Raw genomic sequence first — 25,731 nt, 5'->3', positions numbered from 1 at the left:
TTTCTTCGTAAAAAATGATCTTTATTTAAATAAACTTGCCATTTTCTTTTTTAATAAATAAAGTTATTTATAATTCATATTCAATTTAATTTATTTATTGTAAACACGATTCTTTATTCTTTGAATTCTTGGTTTAAACCTTCAAGATCTATTGTTTTACAATAAGCCACAAACAAGTTATAGGAATTACCTTACGTTACACAAGTGAACAAGCCAAATAAATTACGATATATGTAATCCTTACCGTACAGCAATGCCTCCTATTCCCTTCAGGAAATAACCTGAAATTTTAATACTTTTTTTAATTCAGCTTTTCACATGATTTGTGTACTTATTTTGTGCATTATCATATTTTACTGATATTAAGATTTATAATTTGTGAAATTCATTACGAAGTTGAATTTATTGCTTGATCTATCACGACTTATACGATATATGACTTTAGCCCCGGAATTACGACCCATCCAGCGAAGTTATATTGTATTACAGAAACTGTAATATCTTTCCTATGTTATTATTGAACTGGTCAGAAAATTGAACCGATTAAACTGTCTATCCAAAATATTATTTTCAGTTGTGATCAGAAGTATATCTATTTGTTGCTTACGCTCCAATATACGAAGTTTTTTTAAGACTTGCCGACATCTACTTTTCCGACGTACTCTTTGCTTGAAAAATGATTGTCCGAAAACCCGAAAGGACATTTTCCTGATGACCTTACCCCGAAGATATATATCCTGAAGATAATATTCCGACAAGAAATTTCCCAAAACTTGTTTATTGCTTGATTTTATAGAAGATTACAATAAATTTTGTTGAAAATATGATTAATAGTTATTTTGTAGACATATATATGTAAACCATTATTTGGATATATAATTATTTGCAAAACATATTTTTATTAAATAAAGCATCATAGTATATTTAGGCCATTGTTATTTATACCCCAATTTTTGTTATTCATACCCCCATGGCCAGAATTAAGGAAAATTCGGCCAAGCGATATCACGTGTCAGTGCATACTGTTGGCCAGAAGGGGTACAAATAACAAAAATGGGCTATATTTATATGAAATAACGAATTTTTTTTTTTCATCATTGTGACATTATGGCACGTGAGTATATATCTTAAGTATCGATATGGTTTAACTTTATTAAACTTAATTTTTAACCAATCAAAAAGCGGGGAGAATTTAATATAAATGTTTAATATATTGATAATTAATATAATAAATTGTTACCGATTTTGATAGTCACATAATGTAGTAATGTAGATTTTCCCATTATTAATTAAATATGTGGCGGAAGCGAGGCTGCGCCTTAGATCAGAATTTTCGATTTGATTGGCAAAATATTACGTGAAGAGCCAAACCTGTATGTGACCTCATTTGGTATTTTACAATAAATTTAAATTTCGCCCATTTTCAATAATTTTTAATTACACCAAATATTATTTTTTTTTTTTTTGAATAATGAGTGTTTTATAAACTGCAAGTCTGTAACCATTTTTTTTAATTCAAATAATAATAAACCACACGATGTGTATTACTTTATTGGGATAGCTTAGATTTATGAGAGGTCTAACTAAATTTAAGAAAGATCTTTAAAGATCTCACATGCTGAAAAATTTAGAAGCGACTTTTAATAAAAATACCTTTTAATAAAAAATAAGGTTTTATAAAATAAAGTATAAAGTTATAAATAAAGTTTTCACTTTTTATAATTATAATAATAAAATGTCTGATTGATTAATTAATTATCTTTTTTTTATTAAAAAAATAAAGGATGGCTATTAATTATGAAGGATTTTGTTGAAAAAAAAAATAATTTTTTGATTAGTATTCTTAAATGGCCTTTTTCTTTTTGTGAATTCAAATATTATTGTAAAAATAAAAAAAATTATCTCGCAGTAATAAATCACGTGACTAACAAAAAAATTTTTTTTTTATTTAAACTTTACTCTGATGGGAATGGCCAATGACATTGGGAAGAGCGCGAAAAATAAAAAAAAAACTTTAATTCAAAGCGATCTCCAATCAAAATCATTCATATGATAAAGTCACATTTTTAGGCAAAGGAAATAAAGAAAGTAAAGTTTTGGCGCAAACTATTTTCAGAATCTTCTCGCTTTTTTATTTACTACCTTATTCGGTTACAATTACTTTGAATGCTTTTTGTCCCTTTGTTGAAAGTAATTCTACGAGTACCCTAAAACAAATATAGAAAAAAAAGAAGACAATAAATATACAATTATTATTCCATTAGTTTCCATCTTTAAAATCATTTTCCAAAAACAATTGTTCTTTGGCAAACCATTTCTGTCTTTATTCAAAGAAAAGGGGGCTTAGAGATAGTCGATAAGTTTTTTAAATGTGGTGGATCCCATTCCATCCACATCATTCGTTGCCGCACGTGATAAGAATAATTTTTTTTTTAAAAAAAAAATTTTTTAAAAAAAGTAACAGGTTTTTTTTGTTGAAATTCTTGTGAAAAAATTTTTTACTTGGTATCTTATTTTCGGTGTTTTTAACAAAAGAAATTTTCCTATTCAAAAACGTAAACTAAAAAGTAGTAATAATTCGAAATGCCTAACGTTGAAACTGAAAACAAAAGTAACGCACCTTCACGTAAGAAGGATAAAAGCAAATCTTTGGCAGTTACCACTGAAAAAGATGTTTCTTCTTTACCCCAGGAAACGTTTTCTCCAATCACACCTGCTATTGAATCCGGGGATTCTTCTCTTGAAAACGTAAACAAAAACCCATACCTTGACGTGATTAATAAAAGACTTAGAAAATTAAACAAAGTGATGGTATGAAGGTTTAATTTATTTTGTTATATCCTTTATTATTTTTTAATAAAAAAAAAAAAATTATTTTATTGTAATCAATGAGTTTTTGGGATGGGACTAGTCTACTATCTTCAATTTCTTTGAACTATTATTCACATTCGAATTTATTACAAGAATTAAGATGAACGCGAAAATTATGTATATTTCATAATTGTTTAATTAATAATTTTATTATTTGTTCTATAGAGAAATGTTGAGAAATATGAAGCCATTAAAAATTCCGATTCTGAACCTCAATTAAGTGAAGATCAAATTAAAGTTCTCGAAAGAAAAGGTGAAACTAGTGGTGCTATCAAAGAATTTGAATCAACACTTAAGCAGATAGAGTTGCTTGAAAAAGACGTATGTTTAAAGTTTTTTCTTTTGGTTAATTGGTCCCTATTATTTTGCGTAATCATTAATTTTCTCGTCGATATAATTTCAATAGGAACTTAAGAAACAAGCTGAACTAAAAAAGGCACAGCAGTTGGAACGTGATCAAGCAATTGCTGATGCTGTTGAAAAAGTTAAGGTATTAATATATCTCCTTTTCTTTTGTTTTCACATATAAAATAAATATTTCTTTTCTTTGGTATTAATTTACTGACTTAAAATTTATTGTTAGGCTACGCATTGTAAATCCTTATTACAGCTCATCCTCTTTTTTAGGCTTGTACACTTTCAACAACGCGGTATTGTCCAATTATCGGATAATGAATTCGAAGCTGTTGAAACTCTTCGTGCTAAACTTACAACTTTATCTGAGGAAGCAGAGAATGAAGAACCATATGAAGAAAAAATCCGACATGCATTGGATCTTGTCGGCAAATTAAACTCAGGTGATGAGGGTTTGATATTGCCTAATGGTGTCCCTGAAACGGATCAAGTTGCATCAAGTGATGAAACTCCTTCTTCCTATGGAATATCATGTATTTCACATTATCTTTTTATGATGTTTTGAGAAAAAAAATTTTTTTTTTTTTTAATAAAAGATTCGATCCTTAATTCTAGATTCTCAGTTACGTTCTTTGATTAAAAACCCTCCTATACTAGAAACTTCCGGAGATCAAGAGGAATTGAATGAAACATTTGAAATTATTAACACACCCGATCACATTGAAGGTATAAATTTATTCATTATTCAAAAGGTTATTTTCGTTATCTACAGATGTTTGATTTTTAATTCTTGTTATAGTTACTACCGAATTTAATGCTGAATTGAAATTTATGCGCCCTGGTAATTATACATTTTATTTTCAACTAAACTTATGTTTTGAATTTCTCATTGAGTGAACATTTTGTTTGAATATTTAGATGATCAATCTCAACCTCAAGCTTTTGATAACACAATCAATAATAATACAACGTTTGGTTATCAAAGCACAGATGCGGAACAAAATCCAGCAGAAGAAACAGTTGTAGATGTTAATGTTCAAGAACAATATAGTCAACAACAGAGTTATGATACATATGCAGTGGAACAACAGCAATTCACTGTTGAACAACAACAACAACAATATATAGTGGAACAGCAACAGCAGCAATTTATTGAACAGGATGATCAACAACAGGTTTCTACTGAACAAGAAGAATTGTCTCAACAACAAGAGGAACCACCTGTTCAAGAATCACAAACTACTTCAGAAGATCAATCAGATTCAAAACTAACACAGGCATCAACTCAACAAAATAGTAATCAACCACCGCCGTTATCACAGGGTTCTGGTGGACACAGAGGGCGTTATCGCGGTAATCGTGGACATAGAGGCCAAGGGCCTCGAAGGGATTCGGGAGGTTACAATAATTATGGAGGAGGAGGTTATTATCGTGATGGTGGAAATTATGGAAATTATCGTGGACGTGGTGGTTCAGGTCCCCGTGGTGGAAGAGGTGGTGGATACCAAGGTCTGTTTGACAATTAAAATTTTAATAGTTATTTCTAAGTTTCATGATTTAATCTGTGTATTATTTCATTTAATTATAGGAAACCGTGGAACCCCATATAAACAACGTTCTCAATAAGGGAACGAGAAATATTTTGTATATACATTCTGAAAGATCGGGATCTTTCATTAAAATGATGTTTGAGAGATTGCAACTCATTATTTTAAAGCAAAGAAAGCAAACGAACAATTTTTTCTATAGAAAATCGTTAACTCTTAAAAAAAACGATTTTCTTTTTATAATTTTAATGTAAAAAAAAAAGTTGGTAAATAATGTAATTGTCGATTAGCATTTTTTTCTTTTTGTTTTTTTTAATAATGTGAAAGCAATCTAATTAAGAAAGTACGTTTCAATTTCTTAAACTACTATGGAAATCATTGTAATGTAATAAAAGAACTTTCTTTTAATATTACTACTTTTACGTTAGTAATATTAAATATTAAATGAAAAATTACCTAATGAAATTACTAAATTCATGGGTTAGAATTTATTATAAATTAAAAGTCAAAATATAATAATATACAAAGTATATATGATACAGATTAACCAAACCACAAAAAAAATTCAACTTTAAAATATTTCTTAATAAACAAAATAAATTTTTAAATTAAATAATAAAAGAATAATTGCTTGTGCCCAAAATGCTAAGAAATTATACATTTATCTTTCTTTTTTTCCTTTTCAGATGAAGTAGTAAAAGTACTACTAGTTGAGATTTGTGAAGTTGATTCATGGTGATTTTTCCTTCCTTGTGTTTCTTCTTGACGTCTACGTTGTGATTCTTGTTGTTTACGCTGTGATTCTTTTTGACGTCGATATTCAGCTTCCCGTTCCTCTTCTTGTTGAAGACTTAAAGCTAAAGCATAACTATAAAGAAATGTGTTATAAATACATTTGTATTCCCATATATATATTAAATCATTGCGTAAAATTTGTAAAATTTTCAATATGTTCGATATACTAGAAATTTCACTTACTCTTGATCACCACCTCCTGTTAAATCCTGATGTTCTTCTACAACATCTACATAATCTCCACCAGTAGCTTCACCTTTTTTAAATTGTCCATTCACAAATTCTGAAGCATTTTGATCTACATCAATAAGTGATTCCCATACCACAGACCTTTCATGAACAAAACCTGCATCAGTGACTAAAATATACAGTACGGATGTTTCAGGATGTTTATAAAGTGTTGAAAACTTTTAATAAATAAATAGATGTTAATATTAAATAGAATATATATATTTTGATAATTAAAAAAAAACAATAATGAAATCAATTTTAAGGTAGACTAAGGTAAAAAGTTACCCACTCTAGCATGCATGTACGTTATCATAAACTCACATGATTATTCCGGAAAAATGTGCAAAGGTGCCCTGGTGGTAAAGTCTCGGATAATGATAACAAACCATGGTATGTGAGTTGTGTTGCGGTAGAATCCAAAAATTGTGAAGTAATTAGAGCTAAAATTGTGTTAAAAAATTCCGAAAATAAATAAACAAATAAATTAAAATTAAAATTCGAATGCCATACAACTTACCATCCCGTACTCTTATATTGTCGTCTTCGTTTAGAGAACTCTTAGAATCCTCAAATCCATTATTTGAAGCTTTATTCGAACTTTCTACCACAATACCTTTGCTCACGGAATCACCACCAACGACACACTCTACCGCTTTATTATAACTGCCACATTTTCCAACCACTACATTCCAAGTCTCTTCATCTTGAGGATCAACTACCCATCCATGAACAAGATCAACATGGAATACATCAAAAACTGATAATTCCGCAGTAGGTTCAAATCCATGAATTGAGTTGAAATGAACATTCACATCCAATCCGGTTTGTAATGATGGAATGATAGATAAAGCAGTGTTGAGTGTATGATGATAATCCAACAAAGATGGTCTTATGATATCAACTTCACCATTGTTTTTATTTATTTGCTCATTTTCTTTATCTTCTGCTACACCATTTTCCAATGTAACCTGCTGAACTTTATTTGTTAAATCTTCAACTCCATTTGAAACATTGTCTGATTGTAATTTCGTTTCTTCTTGATTTTGGGATGATTTCCCATTTGTTACTTGTAATCCATTCCGGATCTAATTGAAAAAAGTCAGTAACAATAAATATAAATTGGTACAATATAAAATATTAAGGTAAAATATAAGACCTCGACTTCTCCTTGTGGGATTGATTTCAACAAATAATCTCCTAATAATTCTACTAGAAAATCATAAGTAACAGATGAACGGTCATAGGGTTTGATTTTAATATCTCCTCGTAACAGCAATACATTGCCTATCATATTAAATAATTAATTAATTCATTATGCATAAAATTAAACATTACGTTTAAAGGAAAAGTTTATGCATACAAAGTGCTAATAATGGGCATGGTCCATTTTCTATTTATATAAATAAAATATATTTCATTAATCTTTATTTTTAATAAAACTTTATAAAACGTATATAGATCATACCATTTTGCGTGATAACTTTTAATTTTCGAAGTTCTCCTGAAGAAGGTTCAATCCATTCAATAGCTTTAAGTTGATATTCGACCGCTACTTTATTTGTTGATATAGGTTTTCTTCCTACATTTGTATCTTCTTCGACAGCTTTGCTTTTTCCTTTCGTCTGTGGAGTTTGAACAGGATTAGAACTTTCAATTTCGGTCATAATTATAAAACATGTGAAATTTGAAAAGTTCGTATAATAAGTTAAGTTTGTGGCAATGCGTAAGTTGCCAAGAGAAAACTTGTACGAACATCATTTTGGATTGTAATATTTTATGCTAATCCAAATTTGTAGTAACACAAAAGATTTATCTGCATAATATTGGCATTGGCAAATAAAATTACGTTTTTTTAAACTGGGAAATTCTACATAGTTCACCTGAAAATTGTTACCATTAATCAAGATCTTTTAAGATCTTTTTACTATTCTATCAATGCAGACATTCTAAATGAAAAAAATCAAAAAGTCATCAGATAAAAATTATCAAACGCCTAACAACTATCAAGAATTTATTTTTTAAACATGTGGCAAATACAGTGCATGATGACTCACCTAATTGTGCTACATCACTAATGTATTACTTTACTAAAACTAGAATCATAATAAAAATATTTGATATTTTGAAATATTATAAATATTATTTAAACTTTCCCATTCTGCCAGTTCTTTAACCTACATCACTTTTACAGTTATAAGTTATATTTTTATATTTTATATTAATAATGGAAAGAAACGTAGTTCTTTCTAATGTTGCTGGCTATATATCGATAGCTTCTTGGGTCGTAGTTTTATTTCCGTAAGTTTTGTTTAAAAAGAAAATTTATAATTACAATGAAATATGTTACTTTCAAGAGTACTTAAATTAGGAAATTGATAAAAATTCTTTTCCAGGCAAATATGGATAAATTATAAACGCAAGTCTGGAGATTCGTTATCACCTACTTTTCTTTACATATGGGCCGTCGGCGATTGGTTAAATTTAGTCGGAGCAGTATATCAAAAACTGCTTACAACTATGGTAAGTAAATGATTGTTTTTTATGTAAAATTATATGTAAAAATCTATCATGTAGACTGAACTCCAATGAATTGTAAATGATATATAAACGACTTTTTTTATTATTAGATAATTCTTGCTATTTATTATATAATAATTGATATAATAGTAATTATCCAAATTTACTATTACCGCAGACGAAGAAGACAAACTGATGATGAAATTGTTGGAGAAACAATTCCTCTTATTAATAATACTTCTACCCCGGAGTCGAGACGTCAAGAAAGAATTAAGCAATTCTTGTTTATTTTCGCTTCATTAATTGGGGTTTGCTTAACAGGAGTAATTTCATATGTCATCACCAGCAGAATGAAATCACAGGAAGTTTCTAACAGCGAAGATCAAGGAATGAACATTGTAGCACAAATCTTTGGATGGGCTAGCGCATTTCTTTATCGTAAGTAAAGATCACCATTTTTATTATTAATATTTACTAACCAAAATCATTTGATAATTGTAACAGTTGGTGCTCGAATTCCACAAATTATTCAAAACTATCAAAATAAATCTACGGAGGGTTTGTCACTAGCAATGTTCTGTTTTTGTGTGTTAGGAAATATAACCTATAGTTTGGTATGAAGAATTTCGATTTTTAAAGTACTTAATTAATATTTTTTAACATAACTAACCTTTAATTATTAAATTATTATCAAAAGTCGATTATTTTCTTCTCAATAGAACCACACTATTTGCTAATGAATTTAGCTTGGTTAGTAGGAAGTGGAGGCACTCTAATTTTTGACTTTATTGTAAGTAAAAATTTGAATTAATTTTGAATTGCATAAAGGGAAAACTAATTTATTAATTCTTTTCTTTCCTTATTTTTTTTTTAAAAAAAAATTAGATATTCATTCAATTTTTCATATATAGTAATATATAGTAATTGGTAAATTAATATAAGAAATTAGATTAAATAAACTAATTATATGGCGAGACTTATCAATAATGTTAGGAAAGTATAGACGTTTGAGTTCGATAGTTATATTAATTGTAATTCTTCTTTTGACAAAACGTCAATTAAAAAAAAATTCAAAAGTAAAATAGTATCAATAAATAAGAAATTATGTTTACTTATAATCGAGTTTTTCCATGTGATATTACGCAAATTATAACACAATATTACACATACCAAAATTAGTTTAAATTTAAGCGCAATGTTATCTCAGATTTTGTCACATACACGTGTGCATGAAAATCGAGGGGTAGGAACGACATGTATTCCGAAAATTTTTTACTGGTACAGTACATACATAAGCTGCTTGAAATTAGAGATTGATCTTATTCAAGAAAGAAATTGGGAATTGATATATATATAGATAACATATGGGATTTAGTAAGAAGACTACTTCAAATCGGATAACGGAAAGTCACGTGAAGGATCTATGGTCATTAGTGTACTTTTTTGAGGAATCAATCAGAGTCTGTCTCAATTCTCAACCGTAAGAATGATCATTTAGTAGTGAAATGATTTTTTGGAAGGGTAGGAAGGGCAGCCATTGCATTGAAATTTTTATTTATAAAATTAAAGATGCTTATCATGTGAACTACCGCAGATCAAGATAATACTCAAATCTTTTACTAAACACAATTGAAAATGTGTATTTATTGCTTGAAAGATTATACTCACCACAACCGAAAAACTTTATTTTCATCAGAACAAACCTGTTTCTAACATTATATAGATGGTTTTTTTACCCATTTTTATTCCTTCTAATTTTATTTCTATTTCAGTAAAAACTACTGAATTATAGCATTCGGAACTTTTTTACAACTTGTCTATGTTTCCGATCAAATACTTTGGATTAAAGTTATATTATCTCCTTTTAATAAGATTCGACCTAGAATAAATAAGAAAATATAATGAATATTAAAGCTAATTAATACAGTTGAAGACATGTTTAATTACCCAATGCATTTCGAGTTTTTTTCTTGAGATTCACTTCTTCAGCATTGTCAAGTACAAGATTCATAAATTCGTCAAACCCCTAAATGTAAATATATAATTAAAGATTTGTTTAATAGATAAAAATAGATGTAAAAAAGAATTATCAAGTGAATACTACTGACAATAATTTGCCCTTCGATCCTCAAATCTACTTGTTCATATAACCAAATTTGAACTCTTGTTTTCTGATAAATTTAAAAAAAATGTAAGAAATTATGTAACACATTGCAAGATATTTTAAAAAAAACTTACATTTTGAAGATACTTGAAAATCAAGTTCTAAAAAACAAACGTTTTATTAGATCGTATTTATATATATTTTTTTTAAAGAAAAAAAAGTAAAGAAAAAAAATGAAAGTAAACTACTTACTATGGGTTGAACCATAATTTTTTGAACTTTAGTAGCCATGATTAGTTTATTTATATATTAAGTGCGGTTGAGAAGATCTATAGCCAGGAATTAACAACTGTAAAAATTGAAAGCTAATGTCACGGTGAGATTTTTTGCCGGATAGCCAATCTATATTCCGGATATGAAAACCATTAAACTTCCGTATAATTCGATCTGCAACCGAGTGATAGATTACCAGGAACCCGGCAAGATTTGGGAATTTTTATAGGTAATGATAAATTGATGGGGAGATGTGTGTGTGGGAGAATTTAAACCAACGTGTAACGAAAATATTATTAACAGTGGAACCTGTTACAACAAGTAATTTTGCCGTCTATGAAATCTATCCGAAAAAAACTTCTGTTCTTCCGGTTAGTTTCGGAGGATCTTTCCTTTAAAACCGGAAACTTATCCAGTAAAGTAACATTTAGCCAATCCCGCTTACGGAAATTGGCGTCACTCACTTCCTGCTTTTTTATATAAATTAATCAGTCGATGGATCTTTGGGTTTTTTCCTTGTTGCCCAACATTCCTCCCAAAAAATTTTTTTTCCACAATTCTTACGGTAGATTTTTATTTATTGATACTATTTTTTTCCCTTGCGGTTGGTTCCCAGCGATATATCCAATTACATAAATCCTACAAATGCCGGTGTGTACATCCTGCCATCAAACTAAACAAGACGAGGCTTTTTTCCACAAAAATAAAAAGTGGAAGACATGCCAAAGTTGTATCGAACAAAGGGCTCTCAAGAAACAAAAGACAAAAAGAAAACGCGATGACGACACTGTCGACGGAGACTCTTTACGAGTTTCTCTTAAAACCGTAGGTCTTATGGATCTAGCGGCCCTCGTCTCTGCTGAAATGCGAGCGTTACTTAGTAACCCACAGCCGACCGTTCCTGACGGAACTCAAATTTGTTCTTTGAATCTTCGAGTAGCCCTCAATCTCTCTAATGTTATTACTGGTAACGAACACCCTAAAGACGTTGCCCGTTGGATTGTGGAAGAAATAGAAAGAGCTGACGAATATAACTGGACGTAAGATTATTTTTACTTTTAATATATCAGTTAATCATTGGTATAGGCAACTTAAATATTTTCGACTCTTTGTTGATTCGTTTTTTTTTTCTTATTCTATATAAAGCTATAATTGTATGAATACCTCAATGCGTCACAAGGATGTTGCAAAGTTTTATTACGTTTGCAGCCAGTCCGTTGTCGCCATGAAGGAATACAAGGAAGGTTCAAATAGGAAACGAATGGAGAGATTTCCTTGTCAAGGGAAAATGCAAATGAAGATTGATATGCCTGCATCTGAAGCAATGTTGGAAATTCATCACGGTCTTCTTCATAATAGACCAGTTTCTAATTCTGACATTAGCGATGAATGCAGGAAGGAAATCGAAGAAAACACTCATTTGAATCCTATTCAACTACGCCAATTACTGAGAAGCAAAGGCATTATGAAAAATTATACTCCTCGACAAATTCATTCATATTGGGAAAAATGTGCTATCAATAAACACCCAGATCTTTTTCGTCAGTACTCCGTTATTCCTGTTAATACTCCTAATATTCCTGGAATTACATCTACAAGCACACCGACACAAGACCGCAACTCTAATACTTCTTTTACCATTTTACCTTATGGGGCTACCGGTTTACAAACTTCTATTGTAAATAATCCTCCTCCACAAAATCCTATGCAGAAGGGTGTAGTCGATCAAATTCAAAAATTTGGCAACCAATCATTTAATCACGATGAATTTGTAGAATATGTCACTAAAATGGAGCAATTTGCAAAGAGAGTTAGAAATCAATTGGATCGACGGAATTATCTCTGGTTGGATACTGTAAAAATATTGACTGCTGGTGTAATTGAAATGGAGAATGACATAGAGGAATTGGAGAGACAACGAGCTAGTGAAAGAGCTACCAAACCATGGACAATTCATTATAAATAATAGTATTTGGAAACCAACTTTTTTTTATTTTTCTCTCTTCTTTGCATATTGAATATTTTTATGATTTTTGTATCAAAGTTTTTTCTAACAGGATTAAATTACATAGCTTATACTGAAAAGAAAGGGTGATTTATTTATATGTAATACGTTTCACATGTTCGTGGGTTTCCAAAAGTTGGTTTTTTGAAATATAATATTATAACAACACCTTAAGTTCGAAAATTATTTTCTTTGAACATATTTTTATTACTAAAAGCTAAGATTTATTCCTACCCTTTACTTTTCAATTAAATTAATAATAAGAATTAAGAATTTATAGTATTTACGAAAGTACTCTCACTACTGCTTTTGCTCTATTTAATTTGATTTGTTCCTTTCTTTTTTCATTGTCATCTTTTTGATCTGTTGTTTCATCGTCCTTCTGTTCAGATTCAAGCCTATTGATCATATCCTGAGCCATTTCAAGTGTTCTCTAATTAAGTTCATGCAAAAAAAATAATAATAATATTTTATTTTTTGTTAACTAAGAAAAATTATATTACAGTTATAAACTTACATCACGCGACTGTCCTAATAATTCCGCGATATAATCCAAAAATAATTCGAAAAAATCTTCCGAAAGCTATATCAATCAAAGATTTAAAATAATTTTAACTAGATTTCGATTTTCGAGAATATTACAAACAATATTATGGCATTAACTCACTAAATCTTCACTATATGCGTTTTTAAGCAGCCAAATTTGACGTATTTTTTGAAATTTCCATTGTTCTTTGCAGTAACGCCAATTTATAAGATATTTTAACCCTAAAAAAAAATTTCAGTAATTAATATAATATCAAAGAAAAAAAAAATTTATCATTAACGCACCTGCTTTGACAGTTTGTGTAAATTCTTCTGGTATCTTAAGTTTGGTTTGTTCAATTGCTAATACCGAATTTAAATCATTTGTCTTATTATTTTCCAATGGAAGTTGTATAGATAAATTTTCACTTTCATTACGATCACTATCTTTTTCATCAGTTATCTTTTCATAATTAACCTTTTGTTTTTTCTTTCTGTGTATATCTTTTTTTCTTTCTTTCTCTCTTCTTTTGTTACTTTATCTTTATTCTTGTGTTTTTTTCTTTTCTTTTCAATTTCGAACGAATCATCATGTGAAGCATTTTTCTTTCTTTTGATTTTTTCGTTTTCTTCAGTTTTAGAAGAGTACTCTAAAGGTACTGTAACAGAAGAATTTTTAAGTGACAGTAGTTTCTTCCATTTCGGAACGCGTTTCTGTGTTTTTTCATTAGTTCGGCCCTGGTCAAAGTTAGACATAATACCCTTCAAAATCTTCCAATTTTAAAAAAAAGAACATCTCGGAATTCGGGAAATTAATATAACACGTGGTCTGATCGGATATGTGAGAGATTTGTAATGGAAATCATACCTATGCCAGATACAGAAGTTTTCACAGCTATAAAAGTTCGGTCAACGTCCGAAAAAAAAAATAATAAATCATAATTTCTTTTTTTTTAAAAAAAAATAAATAAATTGAGTCGTACTCTATAGAGATTTGTCGAGATTTATATATATATACATAATTTTTTTATTTAATCTTTAAGAACATAATGGGTAAGTATCAAGTTATCTTCAATAAAGTTATGAAATCCAAGTTTTTCCTCTTTCATCAACATACCCTCTAAGCTAATTTCAGTGTGGACTCCCTGGTTTCCTGTCTCTTTCTAACCAGGTGCAATACTTAGTCGAGTGTTAGGAAGGCTATGGGGTGAAAAAGAAGTACGAATACTTATTTTAGGTTTAGACGGTGCTGGAAAAACAACAATACTATATCGATTACAGGTATGTTATTTTTTTGGTTGTTTCTCTTTTTTTTAACAACGTTTAAAATGTTTAATGCATTATATACTTATCAGAGGATGAAAAGAGCATTAAATTAATATTTTCCTTGTTTGATTCATTTTTGAGATTCATTATACTTCATGTTAATAGCCATAAGTTCTAATTATTTTATTAATCTTCATTTATTTTTAGATCGGAGAAGTAGTGACAACTATTCCAAGTAAGTTGGATCAAAAATTAAAATTTGAGACTATGGAATGCTAATATGAAAATTTTTTGATCTGCAGCTATTGGCTTTAATGTAGAAACTGTAACATATAAGAATATTAAATTTCAAGGTGAACTATGTTTTATGTATTTATGCGTATATATGTACTATCATTACGTATGTTTGTACTAAAGAATTTTTAAATTTATTTCATTGTTAGTATGGGATCTAGGAGGTAACATATTCTAATTCAATTAAGTGATTTTGTGGTTAATTTTCCTTTATAATTAGATTAATCTATAAATTATCTTTCTATTATATTATAATCTTCTCAATAAGGACAAACAAGTATAAGGTATGGTTAATTGTTATCGTAATATTTGTTACATATTGCAACATTTACCATTCTAATATTATTTTATCATTGAAGGCCATATTGGCGCTGTTATTATGCAAACACCGACGCAGTTATATATGTTGTAGATTCGGTAGATCGTGACCGTATGAGTACTTCAAAAGAGGAACTTCATGCAATGCTTGATGAGGAAGAATTACGCGATGCTGCGTTGTTGGTTTTTGCCAATAAACAGGATATGGTAGGCGCAATGTCCGCAGCTGAAGTATCAGATGCATTAGGTTTAGGCACATTAAAGAATAGACAATGGAGTATTTATAAAACAAGTGCTGTAAAAGGCGATGGCTTAACGGAAGGATTAGATTGGTAAGTATTTAATAATGTCCTATTTAATAAATGATTTAATATTAAAATTTTTAATATTTTACAGGTTGGTCAATATTATTAGAGGCAACGAACAATAAGATATTAAATAGTATCATTCTTGAAATTCTGAACTTTTTTTATTACATCAATTAGATTTATTTTTTTAGTTTTGGATACTGTATAAATTTACTATTTTGATTTAATTAGCTTTTTGGATATAAAAAAAAATAACATTGCTCATGGTTAATAGAAATTTTTACGTCATTCTCTTAAAATTTGTGTACATTCCTTAATACTATAATATTGTTTAATTAATTATTTTTTTTTTTAAACATCTCGTTATTTAACTAGTTATCTAAACTTATGTGTTTTTATTGTAATATAAAGTCGGTTCAGTTTTGAATTTGTCTATGGTGGTTTTTATTATTATATGATCTCTTCAAATTATATATAAATAATATAAATAATCAATTTAATAATTAAAAGGTACATTATAAAAATTATTAAACCTGAAATTTTTTTTTTTTAAATATGATATAATAACTATAATAATTATTATAGTTACAATAAGTATACCCATTATTAAAATTTTAAAATATTATTGTGAAGATATTCATTCAGCCTCATTTTGTTTATTTACCGCTTTTCACACGAAATAAACATTCTTTTTACACAAATTATTTTTTTTTTATATTAAATATTTTTTTATTAAACATTATTTTCATAATAGTGCAAAAAAAAAACTTTTTTATCAAAAATTTTATTTTTAAATCTGATAAGTACAAGTGTTCTTTCTCTAACAATTATGCTTTAACACTTGCAATAGATAAGTTTATTCTGGTTTGGATTAAATTATTATGTATTGTTTGAAACTTCTTTGACTAAAGTTAGTGATTTTACTAATATGTATGTGCTTCATTTTAATAATGGTATTTTGTTTTTAATACAAGGTTATTTAGTAAAAAGAAATAAATAAAAATATAATAAATCAATTATCAATATTTGATAACTTATTTTTATATCATTTTTTTATTTTTTTGTTATAAAAAATTTCAAGATAAATATTCATACTTCATATCTCATTTTATAATAATCTAAAATAAATTTATATGAAAATTTTTACACACTTATTAGTGTATACTATGAAATAAATTTTATAAAACTTTCTAAAATAAAAATTTTATGTATATATTAGTATAATCTCAAGCAATATACAATATATATAGGTAATAAGAAAGGTCAAAAATTTTATAATAGCTTTACAATATGTAACTTTATAAATTATTCAAAAAAAAGCAATCAAATCATATAACCTTATAAATTTTTTTAATACGAAAATTCACAATAAAATATATTAATAATTTCCAATAATTGTTATTTTATTTTTCATTTTACCAATTACTTTGCAATATACAATTTAACATTTATTTTTACAATAATATCATTCCAATTAAAATATTTATCATATTTCTTTTTATTTTCTATTAGTTTTAATATATTACTATCAATTAAAACTTTTGTTTCTAAAATATAATAAACTATATAGAATCCCAAAAATACATATATAAGTCAAAGATGATTGATGATTATTAAATGTTTTTATTAAGGTCAATATGTACTGGCCAAATTTATAATGTTGGCCAGAATTAAGAATCTTATGACAAAGTTACAAGTTATAAGTCACATGACAAATAACTTATGTAAGTCATATAGGTCATATGATATTATATGTTGATTTAATCTTATGCTTTTCTTTCTTGTCTTCCCTCAAAAAACACATTTCATGTTATTGTAGTTCTAGTGAAAGATTATGAATTTATTAATGATAATAAAAAAGTGGATTTGACCTCAAAGCAAGACTTTATTGAGTTAGTTTTATAAATCCTATCAAAATATTAGACGTAAAGTAAATGATACTTTGCATTAGTTGATTATGAATAATTTATTGACCCAACATATAATCTTACCATGGATCATATGCCGATATTATAGATAAGTTATCAACACCATCAAAGCTGGGTGAATCCAACAAGTGGTACAGGCATAACAATCACTGACCACCAATAGCTACAAACATCGTACCTGTTAATCAGTTTTGGTATGTTTGAGGACCTCTGCAAAGAAGACCAAGAATGCAAAGATAATGCCTTCACCTACAATTTCTGCTGATAGATTTTATATTTATACTAGTGAAGAAGCTTGTCAAAATATAGTGAATCAATTATTATCTGACTAATGAGTAAGGTTGCTTGTCTAAACCTCTTCAAAATCCTACGATTAGTTTCGTCAAAATTTTACTATAGATTTATTATAGTTTCGGCAGAGTTTCGGCAGTTTCGGCATTTATAATAAGTTTCGGCAGTTTCGCCTTTCTCCAAAGTTTCGCCAGTTTTTTAATATAACTTTAATATAGTTTCGGCAGAATTTCGCTTTTCGGCGAAACGCCATCTTGCCTAAACCCCTAGGTTTCGGCAAGCAACCTTACTAATGAGCTGAAAGGAGAAATCAATAAAGTGGTTGAAAATATTTTGCATGATTCAGAATATGTGCATGGAGACTTGCATAAGGAAAACATTCTAGTTTGTTGAAACAAACCTGCATTACTATACAGTATATCAAATTACAACCTTTAGTAGTTGTAATATTATAAATGTAAGCTGTAAATTGGCTGTAAATACTACACTATTGTGGTTAGCTAAAAGATGGTAATTCTGATTTACAACCATTATATTTGCTTGACTTTTGGACTTACAACTATTTATGGAGACCAACATTAATTAATCTGTTGTTTAAATGATCTATTAATCAAACAAACACAGGTCAATTTCACTGAAAATTTTGTTACTGTTAGCATAATGTATCAGAATCATCTTTCTATTATAACACTTATATCTTATGTTAAATCCTTAATAAACATCTCATCATTTTTTTAATCTGCCTTGCGTCTATATCACACCTTTATGTGATTCTTATTGCGCCTGTGATTTTTTATGCATCCGCCTTCCCATATACATTTGAAGCTCCATAAGAACACCAAAATAAAAGGCAAAAAAAAGGGCAGCCAAAAGGCTGACGTCAAGCTAAAAAATAATTTAGTTTTAATATATATATTTGTCTTTAGTATATCACTATAAATACTATAAATATCAAATATTATTTTAACACGCTATATATGTCACTATTAAACACCTCCCTTTAAATATCACTACTCCAGTTGGTACTGGCATTTATTTTACAAAAATAATAAAGATAATAAAGATGCGATTTTCATTGCATATTAATTTTTTATTTGTTTTGTATTACATCATTTTGATACCCAAATATGATAGTAAAAATCTAGAAAGTCTTACAACTACGAAAATACACTAATACTGTAAATCTATGCTAAACATTTTATCTTTACATATCGCTAAACCAGTCGTCATCAATGGCATCTGCTGCAGATGGTCTTTCACTATGATTTTGTTGTGTCAATCTATCCCGAAAATTTCTAGCACTTTCAGAAAGCTGAATTCGATTAATTATCGGATCGTCCAAAAGGTTTCCAATCATCCAGATATCACCTGCTGCTCGGCATGGATCGGATTCCACACCTCTATATTCCGGAGCCGCAATATTTAATGTAGGTGTACTATAACAAAATAGTAAAAATTAGTTAATAATATTTGATACACGCCAAATAAGTCCATTATCATTATTACCTTCGGTTACCTCTTCCGATTGGAGCAGCTTCTTCGAAGTCAATTAAAATCCAACTATTATCTGTAAGTCTCATGATGTTTTCCCAACGAATGTCCCGATGAACAATCTCATTTGCGTGAAGGATCATTACAACTTTAAGTACACTCCATATAGCATATCGCAGCTCATCTTCATCTTTAGGAATTGTCATATATCCAACTGGTGCAAATACTAAATATATCCATCTTGCATGAAATTTTGATTCAAGTAACTTATAATTATTTAATTTTGGAAAAATATTGTTGTAAAAATATTTAAGGAAATCTTTATAGGTGGGCTCCCGGTTCTCAATTTGTACTTTTTTAATTACTTTTTTGGGGTTTATTGTGACGGTGGTATCATTTCTTTGGTGGATCACTTTATATAACTTTATCTTCGGATGTTGTATATACTGCTTGTGATCCCAAGTCCGAATAATCCGAATAGCATTGATTGTATATTGAAGTGCCTTAAAGTTATTCATTCGATTTGAAGTTCCAAGATTTATAGTGTTACCAATTCTCACACGTACTGGTACATTGTTGTTGTTCGGATAATAATAGTAAAATTGCAATTTTATACCGGCTGCTACAAAAGCCATAACAAATGGCAATCTACCAAAGGCAAGTGGATTCCAAAAGTCAAAATATCCATCTAATTGTCTTTCTGCATCTTTCAATCTAGTATCAAGGTCTTTCTCCTCGCCCATCATAAAAAGCACGTTCTTATAATAGATTGCCATATCTGGTCGATCTCTCGGAAGTTCTGTGGTAGTGGATGAAGTCTTGTTACGATCCAAATCTAAATCACTACAATTCTCTGCATATTCTTGGGCAAGTTCAATAATTTTCTTAATATGAATATTAATATTTCCCAAAGTTGTTGCCTCCCCACCAGAAATTTGTTTAAATGATGTGCCCATAACTTCACTAACAATCAAACTTAATCTAGGAGAATAAATAGAGCTTGAAAATATGTCTTCAATTACGTCAGTATAGCCCGTAACAAGACCAGGTACACACGGCAATTTAAGTGGTAGTTTTGCCGAAAGGAACTGCTCAACATTAGTACAATCAATTTCAGTATCAAAGGGACACAAGAGCTCATTTAAAAAATCTGTTGTCCTATCTAAGATAGAGATAGTTAAAATGTGAGTTAGCTGTTAACATTAAAGTTCAAGCCTAGATCTAAAACATCAAACCTTCGAGCTTTGTCCTTTTGTTTGGAAAGTCAGAGGCTAAAAACAGAAGATCAATTACATAAGCATCAAGAAAATAAAGGAACACTATATTTTGTTACTGCAAATTTCTTGTTCAAGAGGCAAACCATTGGGAGACACTTACCAGAGGGGACTATGAAGATATGAATGTAATTTGGCTTAGGTTTTTTATCATCTTGAAAATATTCTTTAAGTACATACGCAGGTTCCATCATCGTGCCGATTTTTTTAATCTCATCTTCGGTATAAATTGTATCTTTAAAGCTCTTAAGGTCGAGTTCGACTTTCCAAATATCCATTTTGGTCAACCCTTGAAGTTCTTCTTCACAAAGGAGAAGTTTTTTAAAGCTTGCAACGGTCAAATCATCAGAGTTGACTTTAACACCATTAATTTCAGAGTATTCGCCAATGTACGTAGTGATAACATCTTTAGAAGTTCGTCCTAGTACCAAACAGTTTAATGATAATGACATTTTGTTTCTGTAAAAGCGATAAGTTCTTTAGAGAAGTCTAAAGTATATATATACTTTATATACTTTTCTGGATACATCGTGACTGATAGACTCTTGCATAAAACTTTTGATGGCTTGTTGTGGCGTAATACAGCAAAAAATTAATAAGTATAGTAGTAAAAAAGTAATTATCAGTACAAGAAATACGGTTTTATCATTACTCATTAGATTTTTGATTCTCCGACTAAATTCTCAGGGTATTTATTTAATTTTTCAGTCGTACGAATGGCCGAATTTGACTAATGTGGCTTTTTGTGTGCAACACAGACCGGAAGCGTAGTAACCCTGTGCGATGTGAGATTTCTCACGTTATGAGCAGCAATTAAGATAATTGTGCATTTGCAAGGAAGCGACTCAGAGTTTGCAAAGCTAATATCTATTTTTTTGTTCAGGAATTTCGATGCTTATTAGGCGGAACATAAACTTTCAGTGAGTTTTACTAAGGTCAATATTTTTAATTGAGATATTGTGTTAGTGTATGAACGAAACACTGGTGTGGTCTGAAACGCCATTTCATTTTGTAAATATCATCGAATCATGTAAATTATTTCTGTATCAATAAAGCCATATTTAACAGTGAGGCATTGCCTCATTTATATCTATGCTGACGAACTTTTGAATTATTACATCTTATATAAAAAATTATTATCGAACATGCAATCCATTGATTCATTGAGAGAATTAAATGCCAAGCTCTTAGCTGAGATTGCTGAGCTTAGGAAGATAGGAAGAAGTTTAGGCCGAGAATGCTAAAATTCCAAAACTTAGAGAGAAGGTTGCTGAGGATGAGGTTGAGAAAATGAAGCTGAGACAGGAGCTTAAGGCAAGAACTGATGAGCTGGAGAAAACTATATCGCATTATTCAGTCAAGATTGGCAAACTTAATGTCATAATCGTGGAGCTAGAGTAAAATAGGGCAGTTACCACTAAACTTGAATCTGAGAATGCTGAGTTTAGAGATAGAATCACGAAAGTGGAACAGAGACAGATGCAAAATGATAATGTTACCAAGGTAACTAATTCTTTTAATAACAGTAACAGCAGTTCATCTAACTTCAATTCGGTTACAGAGAATCACGGGAAATCGTCGATGAATGAGGAAATGGATTGTTCCTTTCATGAAAAGGTTGCTTTAACAAAGAAGAACCGATACCAGAGGTATCACCTGCCAACGTACCTGACTCAGACATGGCTTAGCTCAAACAACATACGCCTGTTTGTGAAGCAAATGTTATTGTACCAGAGATAACAGTACCTTCCAGCCCTTCACTTTGCGAAGATGATAGGAAAACGGATGCTTTCTTGGATGAGGTACATAAGAAAAAGGTTAGTGATGAGATTAGGCAGAGGAAGCGGGAAAATATCGGTCAGATATTATAAACCCGATATAAGTATCAATATTTGATATGTCAATGATTTTTTACTAATAATAAAACTGATTTTTGAAGAAATATCATTAAATATCAGAGTATAATAATATTACACTGATATTTTAACAATAATAAGATATATACTTCCGATATGTCATATGACAATCATCTGATATTTTTATAATTATTTCTGCCACTGGTTTTGTTCACGTTTACATGTGTGATGCACGTCTCACTCTTTTACAGTTTCCACTGTTCTTTATTATATATAAAAACAGGTTTTAAATTGTAAAAAAATAAAAATAATATTTTTTTTTTAATTATTAGTAAATTTATTTATTAATAAGAATAAAAACTTTAAAATTACTCTTTCAATTATTAATAAAATTAATTTAAATAAAAAGTATTATATTAATAAACTATGTGTCAAATTAAATCAGAAGTTAATTATCTGATCTGAAACATCAGGTTTAGGTCAGGTCCAGATTAAGTTTTAGGTCATAAAAAAAAAAAAATTAAAAATTCGGTTTTTTTTAATTTTTCTTTAACCAGTAATCAGAAACCAATAAAATATAGCTCATTAGATTCATTAATGAGATGAATCTAATGATAGTTAAATCATTAAATTGAAAGGAATTAGTGCATATTTTGCTTTTATATATTAATTTATAATTATATGTTTTAAAATTTTAATAGTAAAATTAAATGAGTAATATGAAAATGCTTTTCATTTTAAATGGATTAATATTGACAGTTAAACCAGCCAATAATAATTGAGAATGAAGGTAATACGTAATACTGAGCCGAGTGTTCCACAATATTCCCACATTCTCATGATCGCAAAAAATAACATAAATACTTAACTCTGCTGCTTGATTTTAAAAAAAAAACGCGAAAATACAATTTGCTTTAAAAATGGATAATTTATTAACCATTGTTCGAGATTGGCATTGTGACGAATTTTTGGGAATAACACTTTGTTTTAATAGCATTTTTTTTCTAGCTTTTGTATGTATTTATGGTATATGATTTTGAACGTTATCAAAAATTAATAATTATGGATTATTTCAATTATTTAGTTTCTTCTCGATGGTTTAGCTATTGTAGAAATAATCAGGAGTAGACGTAGTGATGGGGACAAATTATTATGGGTTCTCTTGATTTTGTTTTTCCAAGTTTTCGGATTAATTGCTTATTTGTATATAATTTTCATATAAATTATGTTCTGCCTTTTCTCACCGTTTACATATAATTAATTAATAATAATTTTTTCAGTTTTTTTTCCGACCGCAAAAGATATCAACGGTCCACATGGTACCGAAATATAGCCTAAATAATGATAACCGAAAGATGGAACTAAATACTCACTATTTTGCTATTTATACACATTTACAATATAATTTGTGAAATAATAAATTTTATTTTTATTTTATTACCTAAAGAAACAAGGACAAAAGTGAAATAAAAATGAAGTTACAATAAACATAAAAATGTATAAACATCTATATGAATGAACTATCTAGTTAGATAAAAATGAACAATGTAATTTTGTCTCTCTGTAGCCTATATGGGCTACGATACGAAAGACTTTTTTTCTCTAACTTTATTGTCTCTTTCCTAAAACGTCAATAAATGGGAACTTGTAAGTCATATGATGTTTGATTTTGTAAATATCTTATAGGGTAATACTAAATATCACCAGTGGTGATGGTCACCAGTAGTGAATTTATGATGTAATGCCGGCCAATATTTTATAGATTTTTAATTCTGGCCAAAAAGTATATTATAATGCTAGTATCACTACTGGTGAACTTTAGTAATACCCATAAATATATAAATTATCCAATTATTTAAAAAAAAGTAAAAAATTAATAAACTTTAATTTCATTAATTCCTTACTTCTAAATATTATAACTGCAATAATATAATAATATAATATAATAATGTAATTTTTTATTAAAAAATATTGGTAATAAATTATACATTTAGTATTTTTTAAATAAGCAGTATAAAATTAGTTAAATGAGAATTATTTTTTAATAAAACTGTAATAATTTACATATTATTTATTATTTTAAACTTAAAAATTATAAAATAATTTGAATTTAATGAAGTAAAATGAAAAGAATAAAATTTTTTAAATAAAAATAAAATCCTTTTCCATTTTAATAAACTTTTTACTACTAAGAATCACTTTTCTGCATATATTAATTTCTTTCCAAAATCATATTGCCATATATTATACTTAATATATTGCAAATTTAATAAATTATAATTGTTATTAAAATATTTTTAAATTAGTATTTTTTTTTATGAAATTCAAACTATAGGTTATTCTTTCCAATAATTACAGCTTGGTTTGAAAAGAAAAAGTATCTTTTCCTAACACTTCAGTTCTGTATCAAAGTAGTATTTTGGTTTTTACAATATAAAAACATTTTTATATAAACTGCAGGAATGGTTAAATTAATGTAGATCATAAATTATAATAACATATTAAAGCGTAAACTAGTTTTCAGCAGGAAATTTAGTAGTATGGTGTCCTATAATATTTCTAGTTTCAATATTTATATAAGCTCTTATGATACAATTCCAAATTTGTAAATAAATGGGTTAACTTCGATTTTTTTGATTTTTTTCTTTTTTTTTTAAACTCTTTCTAGTTTTAATAATGGAATTAGGAAATAAATATTGTAACTACTTTTTAGACATTTATTTTTGTATTCCTGACTATCTTCTTTACTTTATTGTATGTATTTATGTAAATATGTTTTAATAAAACTGTTTTCAATAATGCTTACTTATGGATAATTTCATTTTTTTAGTTATTTCTCGATGCTTTGGCTATCATAGACATCATTAAGAGTAATCGTCGTACTATGGATAAGTTTTTATGGTCCCTCTTAATTATGATTTTTCAAGTCTTCGGTTTAGTTGCTTATTTGTAATACTCAAATAATTTCATATATATTATTATGTTTTGCTTTTTTGCTTTCTCGCTACTTTCTCATTTATTAACTTTTTTTTAAATTAGTTTCGCATCTGATCGCCAAAGATATCAAGAGTCATCATGGTACCAAGCTATACCTTAAATAGTGAGCATTTTTTCATCTAAAATAAAGAGGGGAACTAAATACTTCTATTTTATTTGTATTCATTTTCACATAATTGTTGATTCTTGTATTTTATCATTAAAGTAACTTTTAAAAAACCTAAAATGTCATTAATGAGAATTTTGTACGTCGCGTGATATATGTGCATTTTGCAACCGTATTTTACAATATATTCTGGTCAAGGTAGAAGTATCATGATAATGGGTACGATATGACCCTAATTGTACGCAGTGCACCGTCTGCAATATTAACTCTCTATACACCGTATAGTTAATACAGACTTGTTGAAATCCATATGAAAATCTTTAAAAATATCGTTATATCACAATTATACCAATTATACCGATATTTAATGAGAAAGTAAA

At 28.5% G+C, this 25,731-nt stretch overlaps 10 protein-coding genes across 11 annotated transcripts; 6 read left to right on the top strand and 4 right to left on the bottom strand.

Annotated features, from left to right (window-relative positions):
* Nucleotides 1-2,474: 2,474 nt before the first annotated feature.
* OCT59_018021 (uncharacterized protein) lies at nucleotides 2,475-5,219 on the top strand. Its single transcript, XM_025313632.2, has 8 exons — nucleotides 2,475-2,811; nucleotides 3,037-3,192; nucleotides 3,278-3,361; nucleotides 3,455-3,758; nucleotides 3,841-3,951; nucleotides 4,025-4,066; nucleotides 4,144-4,734; nucleotides 4,814-5,219. Exons 1-8 carry the CDS (start codon nucleotides 2,584-2,586, stop codon nucleotides 4,849-4,851), a joined length of 1,554 nt encoding a protein of 517 aa, XP_025186973.1. The 5' UTR covers nucleotides 2,475-2,583; the 3' UTR covers nucleotides 4,852-5,219.
* Nucleotides 5,220-5,239: 20 nt separating this feature from the next.
* On the bottom strand, nucleotides 5,240-7,771 carry OCT59_018020 (uncharacterized protein). Of its 2 annotated transcripts, XM_025313631.2 has the most exons (7): nucleotides 7,264-7,531; nucleotides 7,159-7,188; nucleotides 6,955-7,082; nucleotides 6,316-6,883; nucleotides 6,120-6,238; nucleotides 5,751-5,974; nucleotides 5,240-5,640 (listed from the first exon to the last, which is right to left on the bottom strand). In XM_025313631.2, the coding sequence occupies exons 1-7, from the start codon at nucleotides 7,460-7,462 to the stop codon at nucleotides 5,418-5,420; spliced, it is 1,491 nt and encodes a 496-aa protein (XP_025186972.1). In that variant the 5' UTR covers nucleotides 7,463-7,531; the 3' UTR covers nucleotides 5,240-5,417. The 2 variants fall into 2 exon arrangements, with proteins under 2 accessions (XP_025186972.1, XP_066004405.1); XM_066148479.1 differs by having other exon boundaries at nucleotides 6,955-7,188; nucleotides 7,264-7,771.
* A 251-nt stretch (nucleotides 7,772-8,022) lies between these two features.
* OCT59_018019 (uncharacterized protein) lies at nucleotides 8,023-9,236 on the top strand (the record flags this gene model as incomplete). The annotated part of the gene is made up of 6 exons (XM_025313630.2): nucleotides 8,023-8,096; nucleotides 8,192-8,318; nucleotides 8,426-8,753; nucleotides 8,820-8,929; nucleotides 9,013-9,105; nucleotides 9,201-9,236. 6 exons carry the CDS (start codon nucleotides 8,023-8,025, stop codon nucleotides 9,234-9,236), a joined length of 768 nt encoding a protein of 255 aa, XP_025186971.1.
* A 592-nt stretch (nucleotides 9,237-9,828) lies between these two features.
* OCT59_018018 (uncharacterized protein) lies at nucleotides 9,829-10,807 on the bottom strand. Its single transcript, XM_025313629.2, has 5 exons — nucleotides 10,672-10,807; nucleotides 10,554-10,580; nucleotides 10,424-10,486; nucleotides 10,263-10,341; nucleotides 9,829-10,194 (listed from the first exon to the last, which is right to left on the bottom strand). Exons 1-5 carry the CDS (start codon nucleotides 10,708-10,710, stop codon nucleotides 10,145-10,147), a joined length of 258 nt encoding a protein of 85 aa, XP_025186970.1. The 5' UTR covers nucleotides 10,711-10,807; the 3' UTR covers nucleotides 9,829-10,144.
* A 396-nt stretch (nucleotides 10,808-11,203) lies between these two features.
* Nucleotides 11,204-13,017, top strand: OCT59_018017 (uncharacterized protein). Its single transcript, XM_025330007.2, has 2 exons — nucleotides 11,204-11,732; nucleotides 11,839-13,017. Exons 1-2 carry the CDS (start codon nucleotides 11,338-11,340, stop codon nucleotides 12,656-12,658), a joined length of 1,215 nt encoding a protein of 404 aa, XP_025186969.1. The 5' UTR covers nucleotides 11,204-11,337; the 3' UTR covers nucleotides 12,659-13,017.
* OCT59_018016 (uncharacterized protein) lies at nucleotides 12,981-14,004 on the bottom strand (the record flags this gene model as incomplete). The annotated part of the gene is made up of 5 exons (XM_066148478.1): nucleotides 13,760-14,004; nucleotides 13,529-13,685; nucleotides 13,365-13,465; nucleotides 13,215-13,280; nucleotides 12,981-13,130 (listed from the first exon to the last, which is right to left on the bottom strand). Exons 1-5 carry the CDS (start codon nucleotides 13,976-13,978, stop codon nucleotides 12,981-12,983), a joined length of 693 nt encoding a protein of 230 aa, XP_066004404.1. The 5' UTR covers nucleotides 13,979-14,004.
* A 148-nt stretch (nucleotides 14,005-14,152) lies between these two features.
* OCT59_018015 (Arf GTPase arl1) lies at nucleotides 14,153-15,841 on the top strand. Its single transcript, XM_025313628.2, has 8 exons — nucleotides 14,153-14,275; nucleotides 14,394-14,503; nucleotides 14,696-14,723; nucleotides 14,791-14,841; nucleotides 14,932-14,946; nucleotides 15,051-15,066; nucleotides 15,142-15,432; nucleotides 15,497-15,841. The coding sequence occupies exons 1-8, from the start codon at nucleotides 14,272-14,274 to the stop codon at nucleotides 15,528-15,530; spliced, it is 549 nt and encodes a 182-aa protein (XP_025186967.1). The 5' UTR covers nucleotides 14,153-14,271; the 3' UTR covers nucleotides 15,531-15,841.
* A 2,857-nt stretch (nucleotides 15,842-18,698) lies between these two features.
* On the bottom strand, nucleotides 18,699-20,844 carry OCT59_018014 (uncharacterized protein; the record flags this gene model as incomplete). Its single annotated transcript, XM_025313627.2, has 4 exons — nucleotides 18,699-19,063; nucleotides 19,134-20,280; nucleotides 20,354-20,389; nucleotides 20,496-20,844. The coding sequence occupies 4 exons, from the start codon at nucleotides 20,842-20,844 to the stop codon at nucleotides 18,832-18,834; spliced, it is 1,764 nt and encodes a 587-aa protein (XP_025186966.2). The 3' UTR covers nucleotides 18,699-18,831.
* A 2,324-nt stretch (nucleotides 20,845-23,168) lies between these two features.
* Nucleotides 23,169-23,757, top strand: OCT59_018013 (uncharacterized protein; the record flags this gene model as incomplete). The annotated part of the gene is made up of 3 exons (XM_025313625.2): nucleotides 23,169-23,261; nucleotides 23,333-23,451; nucleotides 23,529-23,757. The coding sequence occupies 3 exons, from the start codon at nucleotides 23,169-23,171 to the stop codon at nucleotides 23,584-23,586; spliced, it is 270 nt and encodes an 89-aa protein (XP_025186964.2). The 3' UTR covers nucleotides 23,587-23,757.
* Nucleotides 23,758-24,903: 1,146 nt separating this feature from the next.
* Nucleotides 24,904-25,484, top strand: OCT59_018012 (uncharacterized protein). The gene is made up of 3 exons (XM_025313624.2): nucleotides 24,904-25,002; nucleotides 25,079-25,197; nucleotides 25,288-25,484. Exons 1-3 carry the CDS (start codon nucleotides 24,925-24,927, stop codon nucleotides 25,343-25,345), a joined length of 255 nt encoding a protein of 84 aa, XP_025186963.1. The 5' UTR covers nucleotides 24,904-24,924; the 3' UTR covers nucleotides 25,346-25,484.
* The last annotated feature ends 247 nt before the right edge of the window (nucleotides 25,485-25,731 follow it).

Source organism: Rhizophagus irregularis, chromosome 27 (assembly GCF_026210795.1).
Source record: "Rhizophagus irregularis chromosome 27, complete sequence".
NCBI classification, from domain to species: domain Eukaryota; kingdom Fungi; phylum Glomeromycota; class Glomeromycetes; order Glomerales; family Glomeraceae; genus Rhizophagus; species Rhizophagus irregularis.
The sequence above is the reverse complement of the archived record's forward strand: the minus strand, read 5'-3'. Positions and strand labels throughout refer to the sequence as shown.

Excerpts from the sequence above, each read along its gene's own strand:
- OCT59_018021 (XM_025313632.2), top strand. The coding sequence starts at position 2,584 with ATGCCTAACGTTGAAACTGAAAACAAAAGTAACGCACCTTCACGTAAG. Across the intron at positions 3,193-3,277 it reads TAGAGTTGCTTGAAAAAGAC|GAACTTAAGAAACAAGCTGA; the intron begins GTATGTTTAAAG and ends TAATTTCAATAG. Across the intron at positions 3,952-4,024 it reads CACACCCGATCACATTGAAG|TTACTACCGAATTTAATGCT; the intron begins GTATAAATTTAT and ends TTCTTGTTATAG.
- OCT59_018020 (XM_025313631.2), bottom strand. The coding sequence starts at position 7,462 with ATGACCGAAATTGAAAGTTCTAATCCTGTTCAAACTCCACAGACGAAA. Across the intron at positions 7,083-7,158 it reads ATGCCCATTATTAGCACTTT|GCAATGTATTGCTGTTACGA; the intron begins GTATGCATAAAC and ends TTAATATGATAG. Across the intron at positions 6,884-6,954 it reads TCCCACAAGGAGAAGTCGAG|ATCCGGAATGGATTACAAGT; the intron begins GTCTTATATTTT and ends TTTTTCAATTAG.
- OCT59_018018 (XM_025313629.2), bottom strand. The coding sequence starts at position 10,710 with ATGGCTACTAAAGTTCAAAAAATTATGGTTCAACCCATA. Across the intron at positions 10,342-10,423 it reads GGATCGAAGGGCAAATTATT|GGGTTTGACGAATTTATGAA; the intron begins GTCAGTAGTATT and ends ATTTACATTTAG. Across the intron at positions 10,195-10,262 it reads AAAAACTCGAAATGCATTGG|GTCGAATCTTATTAAAAGGA; the intron begins GTAATTAAACAT and ends TATTTATTCTAG.
- OCT59_018017 (XM_025330007.2), top strand. The coding sequence starts at position 11,338 with ATGCCGGTGTGTACATCCTGCCATCAAACTAAACAAGACGAGGCTTTT. Across the intron at positions 11,733-11,838 it reads GCTGACGAATATAACTGGAC|CTATAATTGTATGAATACCT; the intron begins GTAAGATTATTT and ends TTCTATATAAAG.
- OCT59_018015 (XM_025313628.2), top strand. Across the intron at positions 14,724-14,790 it reads AGTAGTGACAACTATTCCAA|CTATTGGCTTTAATGTAGAA; the intron begins GTAAGTTGGATC and ends TTTGATCTGCAG. Across the intron at positions 15,433-15,496 it reads TTAACGGAAGGATTAGATTG|GTTGGTCAATATTATTAGAG; the intron begins GTAAGTATTTAA and ends AATATTTTACAG.
- OCT59_018012 (XM_025313624.2), top strand. The coding sequence starts at position 24,925 with ATGGAATTAGGAAATAAATATTGTAACTACTTTTTAGACATTTATTTT. Across the intron at positions 25,003-25,078 it reads ACTATCTTCTTTACTTTATT|TTATTTCTCGATGCTTTGGC; the intron begins GTATGTATTTAT and ends TCATTTTTTTAG. Across the intron at positions 25,198-25,287 it reads TTCGGTTTAGTTGCTTATTT|TTTCGCATCTGATCGCCAAA; the intron begins GTAATACTCAAA and ends TTTTTAAATTAG.